The 19,178-nt window shown below is 37.8% G+C and overlaps 1 protein-coding gene across 5 annotated transcripts in view; it reads left to right on the forward strand.

Annotated features, from left to right (window-relative positions):
• Window positions 1-19,178, forward strand: part of SMC6 (structural maintenance of chromosomes 6) — a 39,823-nt gene that overhangs the window by 18,653 nt on the left and 1,992 nt on the right. For all 5 annotated transcript variants that reach the window (XM_064146413.1, XM_064146411.1, XM_064146412.1 and 2 more), the window contains exons 15-27: window positions 529-707; window positions 3,587-3,788; window positions 3,932-4,046; window positions 5,971-6,131; window positions 7,978-8,113; window positions 8,767-8,847; window positions 10,859-11,029; window positions 12,213-12,350; window positions 13,091-13,236; window positions 14,570-14,695; window positions 16,032-16,137; window positions 16,565-16,717; window positions 18,377-18,474. In XM_064146413.1, coding sequence (XP_064002483.1) covers window positions 529-707; window positions 3,587-3,788; window positions 3,932-4,046; window positions 5,971-6,131; window positions 7,978-8,113; window positions 8,767-8,847; window positions 10,859-11,029; window positions 12,213-12,350; window positions 13,091-13,236; window positions 14,570-14,695; window positions 16,032-16,137; window positions 16,565-16,717; window positions 18,377-18,474 — 1,812 coding nt within the window. The remainder of the gene's footprint in view (window positions 1-528; window positions 708-3,586; window positions 3,789-3,931; window positions 4,047-5,970; window positions 6,132-7,977; window positions 8,114-8,766; window positions 8,848-10,858; window positions 11,030-12,212; window positions 12,351-13,090; window positions 13,237-14,569; window positions 14,696-16,031; window positions 16,138-16,564; window positions 16,718-18,376; window positions 18,475-19,178) is intronic.

Consider the following 19,178-nt stretch of genomic DNA (forward strand, 5'->3'; position numbering starts at 1 on the left):
GACATATTTGAACCCTTTGCTTCAGAGTCTTTACAAATAACAATTCAGCCCATACCTGAGTTAAGAACAACAAAATGCTTTAATGTGAATACCTAAACTTGAACATTGATTACCAGAGGGGATTATGGCAGTGTTGTGATTTGTTTTAATAGTCCATAAGCAACATTTTTGCTTGTTGCACTTATTTGATGTATTAGTTTAAATGTCTGTAATCAATTATTGTGACCAAGTTACTTTGTGTTCTGTTGGAGACCTTCGTAGAAGACAGTGAAATTGGAGCATATATTTAGAAATAAAATAAATTTAGTATAAACAAAAGAGGTCTTGTAAAACTGCAATGTAGTAATTGCTTGCTTTTTTGTCTCATATTTCTTGAAATTATGAAAATATTATTGCATGTATGTAGCTGGCTGTATGCTGAGATGTTGAGGTCTTGATGTACTGTCCTTTCAGTACTTGAAAAATGAGAATTTAATCAAATTAAAGCTTCATAAGTTGTTGGCACTGAAGAAATGTCTGTCCTCTTAGGAGAGAAGACTCTGATGTTAAACAGTCACTGGATGCCAAGCAGAAACAACTGAGAGACATAAAAGAAAGTAAAACAAATACCTTGAAAAGGTTTGGCCCACATATACCAGCATTTCTTCAAGCAGTTGAAACAGCCTATAGGCAAGGACGTTTTAAACACAAACCTATTGGACCTTTAGGTAAGAACACCAGCTAAAAAAAGACATACTTCCCTCATAGAAGTAATTTTATGGCTGCTAATGTAAAGAATGATCTGTTTAGTGTTATGGAGGGGGTAATTGATTAATGTGAGATGATATTTTTCCAAAATTAATATTGTTTATTAATTTTGATACTCAGGAGTCTTGCCCCCTCCTCCCCTAATTTTAATAATAATTGGTTCTTTACACAGTCATGGAAACATTATACAAAAGAATAGATCTAGAAATAACTAGCAAAAATATATAAACATTAATTGAACTGGAAGAGAAGGTGCTTGTGGTCAATATACCACTTGTCCACTAGATGGACTCGGGAAGCGCCTTTCTGCTTATGGCAGAAGGCAGTGGTGAATTACAAGAGGCTCTAAGCACTTACTCCCAAAATATTATTTCCTGACTCGTAGGGCTAGCTACAGCTTCAGACAGTACCCAGATGCTTTTGGGGAATTCTTTTACTGTCCTGTCAGCTGCTGAGGCTTCAGATTCTTCCCAGGCTTCAAGTAGGTGCTGGGGAAAGGAGACACACAATCTCTGGCCTTATCCTAGCTTCTCTGGATGATCTCTGTGTCTCCAGGACTCCTTGTCTTGGCAGGTGTAGGCAGGATGTCTTGCAATGTGCAGTCTTAGCATGATGTCATGCTGGCTATGCAGGCCAATTGTGTGGAGGTATTTAGAGCCTGTTCCTGGTAAACTTGAGGCTATGGAGTTTTCAGGATACAATAAGGCAGTGAGGCAGAATGCTTCCAGAAGCAGAGAGCAATAGCAGCAGGCAACAGCAGGCATGAATACAATGGCAGGAGCGTGTTGTGTTACCTGCTCATCTCTTTTTATCAATACAGCCCGAGTCTAACGGACCCTTGGACACAGAATAGCCAATTACAATGGCAGTTATCCAAGCTTGACCATATTAGGTGAAGCCATAGGCTTGCTTTACCCAAATCTGGGAAAAACATAGGCCTTGCACAAGGTAGGCACAAGCCAAGTGTATGTACCTTATTTACCACAGGACGTTAACAGGAGCAAAACAAGTCTGGGCAAGCCAGAGTCCTTAGACTTAGTGGCTCCAGGTTCTTTGTCCTGTTTTCCATGGTTGCTTCTCCCCATAACAAAAGGAGGGATAGCAGACAAATATGTCTGGGTAGGCCAGGACATGTATAAGCCTATTCTGGCCTATTCAGGCCTACCATGACATTTAGAAAAACTATTTATTCTTTAAGGAGCTTCAGATGTACCTTTCTTCTGTGCTTCCTGGACTAAAGGCTTTATCTTGGTAGGTTATCTTTTGCTTCTGGCCTTATTACATGAACTAGCTAACACCTACTGGTTTCTCATTTTCCAGCTGTTTTTGTTAAGACATTTATATAGTTATGAAGGTAAACTTTTAATGCATCCCTCTGACTTCCTCTATCCTCTAAACATCTGAGTACTGTGCTTTGACTGCTTTTTCCTTGATGCTATCCAGCTCCTGGGCAGTTTTTATTCAAAATGTCTAGTTACTGACTTGTGGACTTATCAAAATTGGGGATGTTTTGCATGGAGCAACTCAGGTAGAAAAAAATGAAATTTTCTTGTAAAGTCTGTTTTGTTTTTTTTTACCAGCTCCAACAGTGACTTTTGTTTCCAGTTTATGAATGATAGTAATGGATTCAGCATATTTTGGATGCAAATGTAAAGAGCAAGTACTTAAGTACTTGGCATTCACTGCAGGCTAAGAATGTGCAAATGCATGTACTACTGAAGGCAGGTGATAAAATGGAAATCTTCATGTTTGTTTAACTTTGCAGAATAGTTGTTCCTCTGCCTTCACCTTTAAGGCACTAAATTCTTCATAACTAGTCATTTCCTTGATAATAGTCTTGCTGTCTGCCAAAAAACTGATACCTAAATGAAAGTTAAAGGTCTTGGAAGAAAGTGCTGGGCTCTGAATATGTGTAGGAGCCTCTATAGAATGAGAAATTGTATGTCTGTATTGTCATTGTAGATAGTTGTGGAGCTGTCTTAGTTAACTTTCTTATTATTTTATTTCTTTTTTTTTGTGAAAGAGATTTATTTTAGGTTAAAAAATAACCAAACAAACCACAAAAAAAAAGAACCCATAAAAACCCCAAAAGCCTCTGTGGTGGTAAAAATGAATGTTCTGTATGTTTTGTTACAGAATATAGGGATCTGGGGGTACTGATAGACAGTAAACTGAACATGAGCCAGCAGTGTGCCCAGGTGGCCAAGAGAGCCAATGGCATCCTGGCCTGCATCAGGAACAGTGTGGCCAGTAGGTCAAGGGAGGTTATTCTTCCCCTGTACTCAGCACTGGTCAGACCACACCTTGAGTCCTGTGTCCAGTTCTGGGCCCCTCAATTCAAGAAGGATGTTGAGATGCTGGAACATTTCCAGAGAAGGGCAACAAAGCTGGTGAGGGGCCTGGAGCACAAATCCTATGAGGAGAGGTTGAGGGAGCTGGGCCTGTTTAGCCTGGAGAAGAGGAGGCTCAGGGGTGTTCTTATTACTGTCTACAACTACCTGAAGGGGCATTGTAGCCAGGTGGGAGGTGGCCTCTTCTCTTAGGCAAGCAGCAATAGAACAAGGGGACACAGTCTCAAGTTGTGCCAGGGTAGGTATAGGCTGGATGTTAGGAAGAAGTTCTTCACAGAGAGAGTGATTGGCATTGGAATGGGCTGCCCAGGGAGGTGGTGGAGGCACTGTCCCTGGGGGTCTTCAAGAAAAGACTGCATGAGGCACTTAGTGCCATGGTCTAGTTGATTGGATAGGGCTGGGTGCTAGGTTGTACTGGATGATCTTGGAGATCTCTTCCAACCTGGTTGATTCTATGATTCTAAAGCCGTGTCCTTATGTTTATTTAGGTGCTTTCATTCATCCGAAAGATGCTGAACTGACCTTGGCTATTGAATCTTGTTTAAAGAGCCTAGTTCAGGCATTTTGCTGTGATAATCATAACGATGAAAGAACTCTCCAGCAGTTGATGTCAGAATATTATCCACGTGGAAGTAGACCTCAAATAATTGTAAATAAATTTCGGAATAATGTTTATGATGTTAGGCGTGGGTAAGTAATGTTTTGGATTTTATTGCATAACCTTGATGTTTCCAACTGTTAGTCGAAAAGAACTATTTGTAATTTTTTTGGTTGTTTTTGTTAAGGAGTCTGATGTGACCTTTATGAATGGTGTTTATTCTCGTTTTCTTCAGTGCAGTTTATCATCCAGAATTCCCATCAGTTCTCACAGCGTTGGAAATAGATCATCCGATGGTTGCCAATTGTCTGATCGATGCAAGGGGTATAGAAACAGTCCTGCTGATCAAAGTAAGGGACTTTAAAGAAAAAGCATTTTCTTTTTGCATGAAGCATATACAATACCTTCACTGACAGTGTCTGTAGTGGAAAAAAGAGGCAGAGAAACATAATGGGTTCTTTGGTTTTTTTTTCCTCCCCTTCTGAAGACAGGAGAGGGCCCAGATGGCTCAGCAGACTCCTGCTGTCTCAGTTATCAGTTGTAGTGCAGTACACACACGTACATAACCACTGGAGGGCTCTCCAGTAAGGCTTTCTTGGCATTCAATAAACTGTTGCTAGCCCATTTTAAACACTATTTTCTATCATAGTTGAGACGGAGTAAAATGACATCCTCTGATGGATTTAGTTAGTGGGATTTGTTCAAGAATCATCAAGATGAGGCTTTTAGTCTTCCGCACACTTGTTTCTCTGTACCACCCAACACCACCACGATTTCTGTCTGCAGTAGGAAGATCTCTGCTGGTCAGGGAAGGCCAGGCAGAAAATCTTGTCACTTTCTGTGGTGCACCTGCTCAGAGATAATCTGTGTGAGCTGTTAGTGACCAAAGTCCCCAAGCATTCCCTGGAATTTCTCTACAGGTCTCTCCCTGTGCGTTTCTAGAATTGTCCCTGTTTGTTTCTGGGATACTCACCACCACATTTCTGGGCTTCCAGGTGGTCTAGTTTCCTAGTCTGAATAGTCCCTGTGTGTGACATCAGCCTCCTAACAGGTGTTTCTCTCTCATGTCTCTCTATTGGTGGATTGAGAATATGTCAGTTTTGTGTAGTCCAGGTGTTATCAAGGTAATTTGCAGCCAGCCCCTACTGGTTGCAGCCATGAGCTAATAGCTTGGTACCCTTTGTAGCTGTTGCAGACTTGTGCTTGAAATGTTCAAAAGTTCCCTTTTGGATATTCAGCTGTTCACTTCTATGTGAAATGATCAGTCACCTGTTAGCATTGACTGCCTAATATGTTTTTCACCTACCACAACAACAGACCCCCTTTGGACTCTGCAGGGTTAAAGCATTTTTGATGAGAGAGTGCTAAGAAACATGGTTGTATATAGAATCTGATAAAATAAAAAATGGCAATAATCAGATATTAAGTAGGATTTTAATGAGGTGATTGATGGGAGGGGTGGTGAGAGGTCTGGTGGCTTTTTATGGTTTTGTGTTTTAAGAATACTTTCTATTCTGCAGGCAACAGAACTGATAATGCTTGCTTTTTGTGGATCTTGTTTTTCTCCAAAACCACTTGTCCCAGTTTGTCCTTTGACATTCTTGCTGAAAAAGAGGCGGTTTATGCTTTGTCTAGTGCAGAGCTGACATGACTGTTTATTAAGTGTGGCTGCTCCTGAATCAGGCACCTAATGGCTGAAGTTTGAGGCTTTTCTCACGTCAGGAAAGCCAGCTTTGTTCTTGTCCCTCTGCCTTAACCCAACCACTGGTTTTCATACTCTTTTTGCCTTGGACAAAGGCAATTGTGACCATTGAGCCTGGCACTTGCAGTGGTTTTTCACCAGCATGTTTCTCCAGGCCTGAGCTGAATGCAGTTTGACATACTTCTCAGGTGGTTAGGTTTTTTGGGAAGGTGGTTTCCTATATGTGCATTCCACATTTGATAATCAACTATATCTTTGCAGTGACCTTTTGCATAGTGATTTTTTTACTTTTTATTCCCCTCTCTTTTGGCAAGTTACAAGGGACTAATCAGACTACAGAACTTACAATGCAGATGAATTTGTAATGGAAAAAATAGGCAGTTTTTGAGAAATGTCTTGGTTGAATAAAAAAAGCAGATTTGTGATAATTTTTTCCATGAACTTTTATTACTGTATTTCTTTTGTTAGGAATTGAAATAATTTCTGGATGAGAATTTTAGACAACTTCTAAATTGATATCTCTAGTTATGTTTGCTTTTCTGTTGGTATGATAAAGCCATTCTATTTTTCAGAGTAGCAATAAAGCTCGGGAAGTAATGCAGCGCAATCAGCCCCCCAAAAACTGTAAAGAAGCATTCACTGCTGAAGGTGATCAAGTCTTTGAAAGACGATACTATTCTTCTAATTACCTCAGACCCAAGTTTCTAAGCCAAGATGTTGAAGCAGAAATAAGGTTAGCATCTTGTGGTGCTGTGTTTGTAAAATGTGCACTTGCTGCATGCAGTCTGCTCTCTAGTCTCCCCATTTTCTTTAGAGATTTTCATTTCCTTTCTGAGAATTCTGGAAAATGTTTATTTCAGTGCTTTGCTGTGGTAGGTAGAAACCTGAGTTGGACCTTGATCTTTTTCAGCGTGAGGCATGTAAAGCTTGCCCAACAAGCAGGGTTTTGCTGGGCTGAATGCTCCAGGAAATGTAGCTATCTTCATTTTTATTTCTGACTTGCTGAAAAAGAGCGTGGATCAAAGCTGTTTCTTCAGAAATCTAATACCTGAGCAGTGGTATCATAGTTTACAGCAAAGGAAGCCTGGTGATTCAAACCGAAGTTATGTTGAGACATGCTGCTGATTTTAAACTTTAATCTGTGTTTTCTCAGACATTTGACTTCACATTGCTGTCTACAACTACCTGAAGGGAGGTTTGTAGCCAGGTGGGGGTTGGTCTCTTCTCCCAGGCAACCAGCAACAGAATAATGGGACACAGTCTCAAGTTGTGCCAGGGGAAGTATAGGCTGGATGTTAGGAGCAAGTTTTTGCCAGAGAGAGTCATTGGCATTGGAATGGGCTGCCCAGGGAAGTGGTGGAGTCACCGTCCCTGGACGTGTTCAAGAAAGGACTGTATGAGGCACTTGGTGCCATGGTCTAGTTGACTGGATAGGGCTGGGGAATAGGTTGGTCCAACCTCGTTGATTCTATGATTCTCTGTAATAAGTGTCTCAGTGTAAGGCTTAGAAATTTGAACTGCCACCAAATAGATTGGTAACAATAGAATAATCTTATTTTAAAGCTCTGTTTTTATTACAGGCATACTAATTAAATATTGTAATTTTAGTATTAATGGCTAATAGTGTAGACTGAACTGAATGTTAAAAAAATACATATTTCTGTAAACTCAAAAGGTTTTAAATATGCAAATTAACTGTGCTTTGTTCATGTCAGTATGTAATGAACTTCACTCAAAGTTTATCTTAACTTTTAAACTGTCAAAGTAATTTCTTTACCAATATTACTATACCTCCCTTTCAGTTCAGAACTCAGCCTAAAGCAGTGACACATTTATCTTGAATAGTATATGTGATTTATTAAACACTGAATCTGGAATCAGGTTTAATCAGTTTATTTCATGTATCTATAGCAAAATTTGGATGAAATACTTGTTTGCATTTTCTTTATATTGTGATATTAGTGAAGCTTCCCCTATCTTTTGTAGGGGTGAAAGATGCTATCAAAGTTTTGCTGTCTATAAATAGTAATAACAAAGTGTAGTTGTTTTTTGCATTTCAAGTAGTTTTACCACAAACTGAAAAATTGATTATGGTATTCTCTGGACATGAGCACCTTTGTAGAAGAAAATATATGAGACTTTAAAAAGTATGTTTCACACATCTCTGTTAGTGTCTCTTCTCTCTGATTGGAAGTGTTTTTTCCCTAGTCAATGTATGTTACTTCATTTCAAGACGCAGTAGTACTTTTAGAAGTAACACTGCTATTTGGTTCAAAGATTTGGCCTGTTTGTGAAAAGTGCTAGTGGGTTATATGGATAGGTCAAGCTACATGTCTGATTTATCTACTAGATGCTGAACTAGGATCATCAAGCATCTAACTGCTGGTTATCACACAGGAGTTCAGCTGTAGAGTTTTTGTGTTTATTGATCGTTAAAATCATCCAATGCATATAACAAAGTTAAGGTTTTTTTTTTATGTGGGTGCATTTGTCTTTCGTGCATTTAGTTTTTGTGTATTTCTCTGTGTGTAATAAGTAGTACCTGTGTAATGTATCTCAATATTGCTTTGTTTCAAAAGTCACTTGGAGAAAGAAATTGAAAGCAAAAGGGCACAACTGACAGCATCTCAACAACGTTTATACTCTACTGAAAATGATATTAGGCAGAATGAAGGTCATCTTCAAAGTCATCGACGACACCAAAAAGAACTGCAGGTAAAATTAGGTACAGTGTTAGTTTTCAGAAATTAGTCAGACTTTCCTTATTTCATTTTGACTATTGCAATGTATTTTGAGTGGATAGGAGTTTTCAATATTTATCCTTTTATTGCGTACTTTCATCATTTAGGACAGAACAGTGGAGGCCACATCAATACTAGCATATGTGGTTCTTATTCTCCTTCATGCTAATTCTCACAAATTCCTACTGCTTTTTTATGACACAAATAGGAATTTGCTGCAATATTTGATACTCTGCTCTTCCCTGCTTCCCTCCCCTTTATTTGTTGAGCCTTACATCTTCATTCCCATAATTGTTTTGTTTTATGCTTTTGATTTATATTCTCAGCTCCTTTTAATATATTGAATATTGCACCTTTGTTTCCTGAATTTTAATTTCTTTATAAAGCATTTTACAACTATTATCCTTCTTTCTTTGTTTTCCAGTACTTCTAGATAAGATATATATATATTTATGGTGGCAAATGATATTACAGTTGTAAGACAATACACACTATATAAGCTTATATTCAGTAAATAACAAGTAAGAACCAGCAAAACTAAAATACCAAATACCATACTTTCTGTCTTCTCTTAATCAAAATCTCTTTAGATAAGCTTAAGAACACTTATTTTCTTTTTGTTTTCAGATAAAAATAAGAACAACAAATGCAGAAATAGCAGATCTTGAAAATATGGAAGAACACCATTCAGTGGACATCCGTACACTGGTAAAAATAGGTTACCAAATTATGTCTAATAAGGATGTGAAATATAATGTCTTTTAATGTTGGCAGTGTTTTGAAGTAAACACAGTAAGTTTTCAACTAGTGTACAAGTTGGATAAACAGTGAAGACTGTATAACACTTCATAGAATATTTTTACAGCTGTGTCAATGGCATCTTTTTAATTATTTTTGGTGTCTTTTTTTCCTTCTTTTTGTTCAATTCCTCCCCACCCCCTTTTTTTTTCCTTTTTGTCCTTTATTAAACCAGTAGCAATGCAGATTTATGGTGGCATTGTAAAAGTATATTTATTCTATTTTCTTCCTTTGTTCCAAACCTGCAGTACTGTAGGTTTGGAGGTCAGAAGTGGCATCATCAAAGCATAGGTAAAAGCCACTCTGAATCATAATTAATGTCACAGTACTGCCATTCTGCCTGGAACTCACCATTTCTTGTTTTGCTGTAGTTCCACCATGCTAAAGTTTTAAAATGCAGAAGTCACCCTAGGGAAGTATCATATGGCTCCTTCAAAGTTCTTATTCTTATCCATGTGTTCTTAGAATACACACATAGTAAACAAAAACATGTTTGATAACCTGTTGTGATTTGTATGTTGGTGGCCATGAATTTCAACTGTTACTCTGTAATAAGCTAATGCATAAATGGCTAAGACTTAGACTCTGAGAGTCATCCTGATAGGTTAACAATAATCCTGATTATGGTTGTTTCAGTTCAACTCTGTGCAACTTTTCCCACTATTTTATCTGGGATCAATAGAGGCCAAATTGTCTAGAAAAAAGAATTCTTTATTTCACTTCTGCTGTTGGCACAAACTTACACTTTTTCAGTAATCTGTCTTTCAGTGTGTGCACTCGTGTGGATGTAAGTAAACAAACATCTCACAAATCATTCAGAGCAAAGGATCAGTGTTGATTAAGGTCTTTTCTAGCTAATCTAGTTCTGTTGGTTTCAAAAAAAGTCTTTTTTCCTTATGGTGAGATGGAAAAATAGTTATTGCCTATTTGTAGAATATCTTTCCGTTTAAAAATACTGGGCACTTTTTAATAACATTTTTACCATTGCCTTCTGGTTATGGTCTTATAAAACTATCTTTATAGATATAGATCTGTCTATCTATGCTTTTATATGTGTAGCTTTTTCTTCCTCCTTGCTGTCTTGTGTTGACACAGCCTGTTCTCACAAGCTCCCTCCTCATAGATGGGAGAGAGTAACTAAAAAAAAAAAAGGAACTCTGAATAAGATAAGGAATTTACTGAGATGAAACGCTGCATAGTTACCTTAGCAAAAGCAGAAGCAGCAGCAGAAGCCAGTGACAAAATTACCCCCCCACCCCATCCAAGTATGCCAGCTGGGAAAGACCAACACACCAAACCTGAAAACTGGAAGCAGAAGCCACAAACAGGAAGCCTCTCATATTATGGTCTGAACTTCAAGCCTCCTGATATTTTCCTCCAGCCAGCACTTTCATTTTAAAGCTGACATGACTTCAGTATAGTATTGATGATCTGTCAGCAGAGTCAGCTCAATCCCTGACACTTTCTTGGTTGTTTGGATTTTGAGTTTTTTTTCCCTACATTTCTGACCACTGCTATGGATTAATTGCTGTTCTTTGACTTTGTGTTTGTCTTTCATTGCTCCTTTGATTTCACAATTGTTTGATCATGAAAAAAGATTTAATTTACATATTATTCCCAGTTAGGCAAAGTCTTCCCAAAATCCTAGTATTTTAGTCTTCTCATCACAACTCCTAAATAAAGTACCCTTAATTTTTAGTCAGTTAATTAGGAAATACCACTTTTTCACAGTTTGATTTCATGGTCTTCTACAAGTTCTGTCGTTTTTGTTTTGGGCCTCAGTGAGAGTTATATTGAGCTGCTTATTAGCAGTTACAGAGTATTGCTTGTAATCTTGTACCCTAATAGTGATGAAAGTCTTGTACAGTAATGTGCTAATGTATATCTTCATTTTATTCTTCATTTTAATATATTTTGACAGGAAGATGAAGCTCAAGAAAATAAAAGTAAGATGGAATCTGTAAAACAAGTAATGCAACAACAAAGCGGGAAAATGGAAGAACTGAAAAATACTCTCCAAATAGCTGAAAATAAATTGGAAGAAATGAAAGAAAAAATTCATCAAATAGAAGAAATTGCTGGCCCAATTAAGGTAGAAAAAAATTCTTACTGAGTTTTTAATTCCTTCCCTTAGCATGTTAAGGGGAATTTAAAGGGAGACAGGAGAGGAGAGGATGCTCCTTCCTGAAATGGTGGAAGTCAACCTGTGAACATGGGAACAGAACATTCCATCTGAAGCATATAAAAAAAAATAGACTTGGCAATGTTTTGAACATGATATTGTTCAAGTGTAGACAGGGTTTAATAAAATTATCATTATACATCTTTATCTCTCTGGAAAGCTGTGATACTTCTTTGACGGTATCAACATTTATGTAGCATAGAAGTTGCTGTGGTCTACATAATAAGTATAAAAGAACACTGAGTTCTCACACAGAAATGCAGTTCTGGCTGATTTCACACTGACTTTAGAAGCTCTCACAAGAATGTGACATAAAAAATAAATGGAGGTTTAAGAGAAAGGAAGGATTTTCCCAAGGATTCAGGCATCCTCAAGCATTTTTAAAAAGCTGTTTATGTGAGTTTGAAGCCCGCTGGAATATTTTGGTGAGAAGAATTAGATTATAGGCTGTGAAAAGGAGGCAATGGTGATGTCTACTTCACTCATAGGCTTGCTGAGGTGTATAAAAACAAGAACACAAACATAGATAACAGAGATGCTCGCTCTGGCTATCTGCACTTCTCTCCCTAACCTGCTGTCTAACCAATCCTTCTGCTTTCTAACCCCCCTGGCCGATTCTCCAAACTCACCTTGCATGTAAGGCAAAGTTTGGGATAGGGTAGAGGGGTGGAAAGGAGGTGGAAGGGTGGTTGGGAGCCCCTCCTGTGCACTCTGGTTTCTGGGAGTGGTGTTGTGTTTCTGTATTACTTTTCTAAGTTGTATATTTCTGTCTATAGCTGTATGTATTGTAAATACCTGCTTGTGTATTGTGCTAAGCTGTAAATTTGAAGCTTCATTCTAATTCCCATCTTAGCTGAGTCTAGTCTGGGTGATTTTCTTAAGTGTAGGGGGGCAGGTAACGCCCAAACCATCACACTGTTAAAGCTCCTGGACCTTAGAAGGAGTAGTTTTACTGAAAAAAAAAAACCAACAACAAAAAAAAAAGTTAGACTGTGTTAAAGCCAAGATAATTACCTGTGATGAGAAAGTAAGCATTAAAGAGGTGCTTAGGAATCTGCACCAAACAGCTCACACATTGATCTACTTCAAACAGGATGAATTAAACCAAGCTGACTCAGAAGTGGAAAACAGTAAACGTTGTTTGCAGCACTATCAAAACAAACAGAAGGAACACTTAGCTTGTGTCAAAAGGCACAAAGAATTACTAGCTGCCAGAGAAAAAGAATTAGAGGTAGGTGTCGTGTTTTTTATTCAAGTCAGATGGTCATGATCCTTCTAACATTTAATAATGACTCATTCCACTTGTATAACATAGAGACCATATTAATACTTCGCTACACTGAATATTCTCATCTCTAAGATGTCTGTCTAAAGCAATTAAAAATAATTTTGTGTACATTCATCAAGGCTTCTTTTTATCTGACAGAGGATCTTTTCTGTCTTGACAGATGAATTAGGGGTTATCTATTTAGGACTTATTTCTTCCGTGTTTTGAAATGAAAAAGTTAAAGTGAATTAAAATTCATGAGTTAAATTGGATTATACTGTTAGTATTTTGATGCTAGGTTTTTTTGTTTGCTTGTACAGACCTCATACCTCATGTTTGTAAGACATTTAATGAAACATTATTAGCTGTGAAATCACATTGTCTAAGACTTTTGGAAGACTGTCCTGTTAATATGGTGATTTTTTTGTTCCTTATTTATCTGTATTAGCTAGATAACTGTGACTATATTAAAGATCTCAGGTGGTTACATTTCTTAGCACTGAAGTTACTTACAACATTTATAGGTAGGTAGTGAAATTGTTAACGATAACTAGATTTCTTGTACTCAAAGTATGATACAAAAACATTGTTCTTGCTGAGAGATCTTGTTTTTTCCATAGCACAAAAAAAAAACTGTTGTGAAGACTAAACAAATTTTTTTTTTTTAAAGGAAACCATTAATTGAGTTTTCAATGTTACTTTAGGGAAAAGTGGCACAAGCTAAGCAAATCTATGCGGAGCGCATAGAGGTCAGCAGGACTGTTAAGAGTCTTGATGCAGAAATGAATCGCTTGAGAGAAAAGATAAACGCAGAAAATGATCGCCATGGAAACAGAGAAGAAATAATACAGTAAGACATCTTTTCATGTCTAAAGTAGTTCAAATGAGATGGAAAAGACAGGGGAAAGAAGAGTTTTCTTATTGGCTCGCAATGCATTTACGTGTGTTTTTAGTACGTAAACCATCAGCAAAGGTATGGACACATACTGTGCTGATTGCTCAGGCAGCTCACACTGAACAGCTGTAGGAGTGTTGAAATATCCTCTGGTGATTTTGAACAGTTTCTGTACTATAGAAATTACCAACAATCAGATACCCTCTTAGTGTTTAGAGGTATCCCAGTTGTGTCTACATGGTGAGAACATAACTCATTGTAGTGAGATGCAATTAGCACTAAGCATACTTGATAACTAATGTGGAAATTAGGCAGTTACTTGAGGTTTTGACCTTGCTGTATCTCAAGGAACTGCTCTCCTTGGCTGTTCTTAAGCATGAGGAGCTCCATCATAGACAGTTCTTAGTATAAGAGTTCCCTTTAAAATTTTTTACCAATTTTCATTTGTGAGTAGTGGTTTAAGTGACTCGTAGAATCATAGAATCAACCAGGTTGGAAAAGACCTCCAAGATCATCCAGACCAACCTAGCACCCATCCGTGTCCAATCAACTAGACCATGGCACTAAGTGCCTCATCCAGGCTTTTCTTGAACACCCCCAGGGATGGTGACTTCACCACCTCCCTGGGCAGCCCATTCAAATGCCAATCACTCTCTTTGGGAAGAACTTCCTCCTAACATCCAGCCTAGACCTCACCCGGCACAACTTGAGACTGTGTCCCCTTGTTCTGTTGCTGCTTGCCTAAGAGAAGAGACCACCCCTCACCTGGCTACAACCTCTCTTCAGGTAGTTGTAGACAGCAATGAGGTCCCCCCTGAGCCTCCTCTTCTCCAGGCTAAACAACCCCAGCTCCCTCAGCCTCTCCTCATAGGGTTTGTGTTCCAGGCCTTTCACCAGCCTTGTTGCTCTTCTCTGGACACATTACAGTATGTCAACATCTGTCTTGAATTGAGGAGCCCAGAACTGGACACAGTACTCAAGCTGTGGCCTGACCAGTGCTGAGTACAGAGGAAGAATAACCTCCCTTGTCCTGGAGACCACACTGTTCCTGATACAGGCCAGGATATCATTGGCTCTCTTGGCCACCTGGGCACACTCCTGGCTCATCTTCAGCCTACTATCCACCAGTACCCCCAGGTCCCTTTCAGGTGCTTCTAGCTTCAGTGTAAATTGTCTCAAAGCTTTTATTTGAATGTTTTGATTATCAAAGTGGTTTTCAGCATTTACAACAATGGCTCAATTTTATTGTAATTCATGTTAATCCTAGACTTTCTGTTAATTAAAACAGGCAATTTCTTGATGCAAAGGAAAGGTATAAGGATGCGAGCACTAAAGTAAAGCATTTAAAGAGATTTATTGGGCTGCTGGATAAAATAATGACCCAGAGATTCAAAATCTATAAGCAGTTCTTAAGGTGAGTTAATTTTACTCTAATTTTAGATAATCTTAATATGTAGATGTAAGCATGTGCCCATATTCCAGGGTGAAATTCATAGGGCATACTTGAGAGAATGAGATATTTAAGGTAGTATTCATAGCGATCTTTCTAACATAATCTTGCTCCCAGATTCAGAGGCAATCTGGAGTGATAGCTGGAGAAGTAATGTGATCAGTGTAGGCTGTGTTTTTTTTCAACCCCAAAGTACTCTACTGTGATGACATAATCCAAGGCACTTCTGCTTCTGTTTTGCTGCTGGTTTTGGTCAATAAAACACCAGCAACATACTGGCATCGAAGTCACCTGGGCTGTTATCCATTTTCCATGAATGCAATTAGTGATACTGTGCTCACCTGATTTTATTGTGGGCCCAACACTTTTTTGCCCTGTGCTGAATAAGCTTCAAGATCTTTGTGTGGATTCTGCAATTTTATAGTTTTCACTCTCATAGATCATCCATACCACAGATGCACTTCTGCTTACGTGCTTTGTTCCCTTGGTGTCTTGTACCTATCACAGATGGTCTTCAAAAGGACTGATGGTCTGTGTTCCATCACAGTCCTTTATCGTTCATCACTCCCTTCACCAGAAATTGAAGGATAGCTGTGTTGACTCAGCTTTTTGAACTCTTTGGAGGGGATGCCAGTATAGTCCTGATCAAGAGAATCTCTGTGTTTTTAGGTGGAGGTATAGAAGTAGCAGTTAGGTTAGTATTTACCTGTAGATTCTGATGCTTGCCTTATGGTGCTGACGTACGTCAACTCGAATCTTTTTTTCTAGTGCTCAAATTTGAGTATGAATCCCACTGTAAGATTTCTTAAAGAACCATAGTTCTTTCCTGAAGGAAGTGTGAGGTCTTGTCTGTTGGGAATTATATGCTAGAATTGGGGGTGAAGGAGACACAGGGGGAGAAGCTAACAGTCAACACTGTTTAATTTGTGGAGTCTAGCAACGTCTGTAAATTCTTTACTATCCTTATTGTGCAGTCCTAATACTGGATAGGAAAGAAGGGGACTGTGGCCATTTTCTGATGAAGCTGTGGAAGAATGATGTAAAATGCTTTCAGTCTGCTAGAACATACTATACCAAAGCCTGTGCATCTGATTTCTTATCTTGACGCTTCATGTCACTGGTTCTCCAATATTTCACCTGCTCAAGAGCGAAATTGATCTGGGGAAATGTGATTAATGCAGAAGGCTTAATATTTAAGTTTATGATGTGGAACTGTTGATAGAAAAACTGTTCTCCCTGTTTACTGTATCTTTAAAGTTAACCTAAAGTTTGTTTGTTTACTTGATTTAACTCATTTAAGGCTCCTTTCTTTACGATGCAAAATCTACTTTGAGCATTTATTGCGTATTCGAGCTTGCTCTGGACAAATCCTTTTTGATCACAAGAATGAGACACTTTCGATTACAGTAAGTTATTTTGTATTACTTAAATTATCATAATATGTAATTAATTATATATATTATTATCAGCTGCTAGAACATGTATTGGAAAGGATAGAATCAATTGTGAACTATACTGGCTGATGTTTATTAAATGCTTTTTTTAATAGCTAATAAAGTTAAAAAATTGAGTACAAAAGCACTGGTAGAGTCATTCAGTCTGTTCAATGTATCTTACTGTGATGGAGAAAGTTGCAGTGGTCCTTGAAATGTTAAAGATTAGAAGTTACCTCATTCCAGAATGGCAGTGGCAGCAAAGTGCATGCATTGCCCTCATGTGATCTCTCTCTGTTCACGTATAATGTGCTTGATGTTAAAATTATTGTTCTATTAAAATTATTATTATAAGTTTCCATCTTGGGCTTAAAATTTGCTGTAATGTTTTTATTTTAAGGTTCAGCCTCGAGAGGAAGATAAAGCTGTCCTTAATGATGTGAGGTCCTTATCAGGAGGTGAACGTTCCTTCTCGACAGTTTGTTTCATTCTTTCTCTGTGGTCCGTTACTGAATCTCCTTTCAGATGTTTGGATGAATTTGATGTCTACATGGTATAGTTTAAACTTAAACTGTATTTGACATTCAGATCTGTATAAATTAGTGAAAGAGTTGGGTTGTTATTTGCACTTGCTTAGATTTTAAAGCATTATTTGTAGTAAATAATAAATAAATAACACTCCCCTCCTGAACCCAAAAAAACAAATCCTCCAAAACAAAGTTTTTGTTAGACATTTTGATAACTTTGCTTTGTAACCTTTGAGGTTACCCAGGGCTGTGAGCATCTCTGTTATTTTACAAGCTTAAATCTTAGGTTATCTCAAAAATAATAAAATGCAACTTTTTAATAGTTTTGCAAGCAGTTATTCTTGTGCTTGTTACAGGTTGCCTATGTATATTGCTGTGACAGTTCAGGGTTTAGCATGTACTGTGATTTCTATCAGTTTTGAGATCAATGTGAGTTGTTTTTCAGAGTGAGTGTTAACAACTGAGTTCACTCTTGTGACTCTGAAGCTTGTTTCCTGTCTCACCTGGTATATACTTCACATTTCCAGGATGCTGAAGTGTAGAATAATGAACAATAAATACTAATGCCAGCTGAAACGGAAAAAGCTCATTTTTTTTCTACAACTTCCCTGGATAGGCAACCAGTTTTAAAATGCATTTTATTTCCTTACTAATACATACAGTGTGATATGGTTTGAGGGAAATACTTAGTTCTGTGAAGCAGAGTTGATGATATTGGATTACTTAATTTTGCCTTTGTTGTTCCTCCCCATCAGTGATTTATTTACTGGAAATTGTAGACCTAGGGGGAGAAAAAAAGCTAATATTTAAGGAATTTCAAAAGGGAAGGTCAGTGTTTTTCAGCCAAGTTCCAGGTCTTAGGTCCTCTTTTACAGGTTACTTGTGCAGAACTGTGTCTTCCCAGAAAAGGGAGGGTACTCAGAACTGTAAGCACTGCAGAGAGTTTCCATGTCATCTATTCTATAAATAATCCCACACAAGATGTCCCTCCGCTGCTGTGTCAGTAAATACATAACATAGTGTCTCCACATTCGGTAGCTAGGTTTGGTGTAATCCTGGAGACCCGCCACAAGAGGGCCCCATTAGCTTATCTGATATCTGGTTCGATGTGCAACAATGTATAAAGGCAGAGCTTAAACCCCTGCTAATAATACCCCTTTTTCAGTAAGCCTAATGCATAAGGTTGTATTCAAAACAGCAGTGCTAATAATAGCAACAACATTTACAAATAATAAGCCTAAGATACATAATATTTTAGTTTTCATGCACTCTTTAAATTGTTTCAGATCATTTTGAGGCAGGATTATACAGGAATCATTATTCTACTAAAATCCATGTCGTCTCAGCATACTAATAATGTTAGAAGTATGATGTGCTTATTAAAGTTGATATAAAAACTTCACGAGGAGCATGCAGATGCTCTGATAGTAACTTTCTCTTGTCCATGTATGCTAAAATTTAGAGTTTAAGAATTTCACAGACTATAATTTGCAGCTTTTAGAATGTAATCCTAATATTTCTCCAGCTTTTTTCTTCAGCTTTCCTTTAGCCAACTTATACCATATCTGGATGAATTTTTGTAGGTTTTTTTAGTCAGTTATTTTCTAATTAATTTATCCTTGTGCACTAATATACCAGTGAAGAACAAGGTCAGTATGGCTACCTGATAAATCTTCTGTCTTTAGGACATGGTTAACAGAAGAATTGCAATGGATATGATTCTAAAGGTGGCTGACTCTCAGCAGCATCGACAGTTCATTTTGCTTACCCCACAGAGCATGAGGTAATACCATTGTGTTTTATTTCCTGGTACAAGCATTACAAGGAAGTTCTGTTTCAAGGAGTATAACTTGGAAAAAAAAAAGTGAGGAGAAAGAAATGTTACTGTTTGTAGCAGTAGAACAACAATTAAGCAGTTCATTGCTGATGTTTCTGGAAATGTTTTACACTCTTCCCTACAATGCTTGCTAATACGGTAGTTCAGTGGGACTTGAGTAGGTTTGTATTAAGTAGAACAGCTCTTGGAAAGGTTTTATTATGTAAAGTAGGCTCCTGGTAGCTTCTTGCCCTGTATCTCTCTCTCCCCGCTCAAAATTAACAAAAGACTTTGCAATTTTCAAATTTTCCTATTAATACTACAGTAAATTCAAGATGTTTGTCGTTAGAAGGAGTGCAATGTAATGAGTGAGGCCTGTGGAGGATAATTAAACAGTCTTCAAAATCAAATTGATTTACTCTTTGTTGTCTTCCTCTACTAAAATCCCTGAGAAGTAGAATGGTATTCTGTTGGTATTGAAGTGGAAATGCTTTGTGGGGAATTTCTGAAACTGTGTTCAATAAACATAGGATTTTTCTGTAGGGTTACTGTTTAAAAGTGCAGCTTGGTTTTCTTACATTTTGTTACATTTCCATGCTCAGCAACCATTTAATTTAACAAAATTACCAAGGCTCCTTTGGGAAAAGTAGATTAATTGGTGGAGAAGCCTG

The sequence above is a fragment of the Pogoniulus pusillus genome, chromosome 7 (assembly GCF_015220805.1).
Source record: "Pogoniulus pusillus isolate bPogPus1 chromosome 7, bPogPus1.pri, whole genome shotgun sequence".
Classification (NCBI taxonomy): Eukaryota; Metazoa; Chordata; class Aves; order Piciformes; family Lybiidae; genus Pogoniulus; species Pogoniulus pusillus.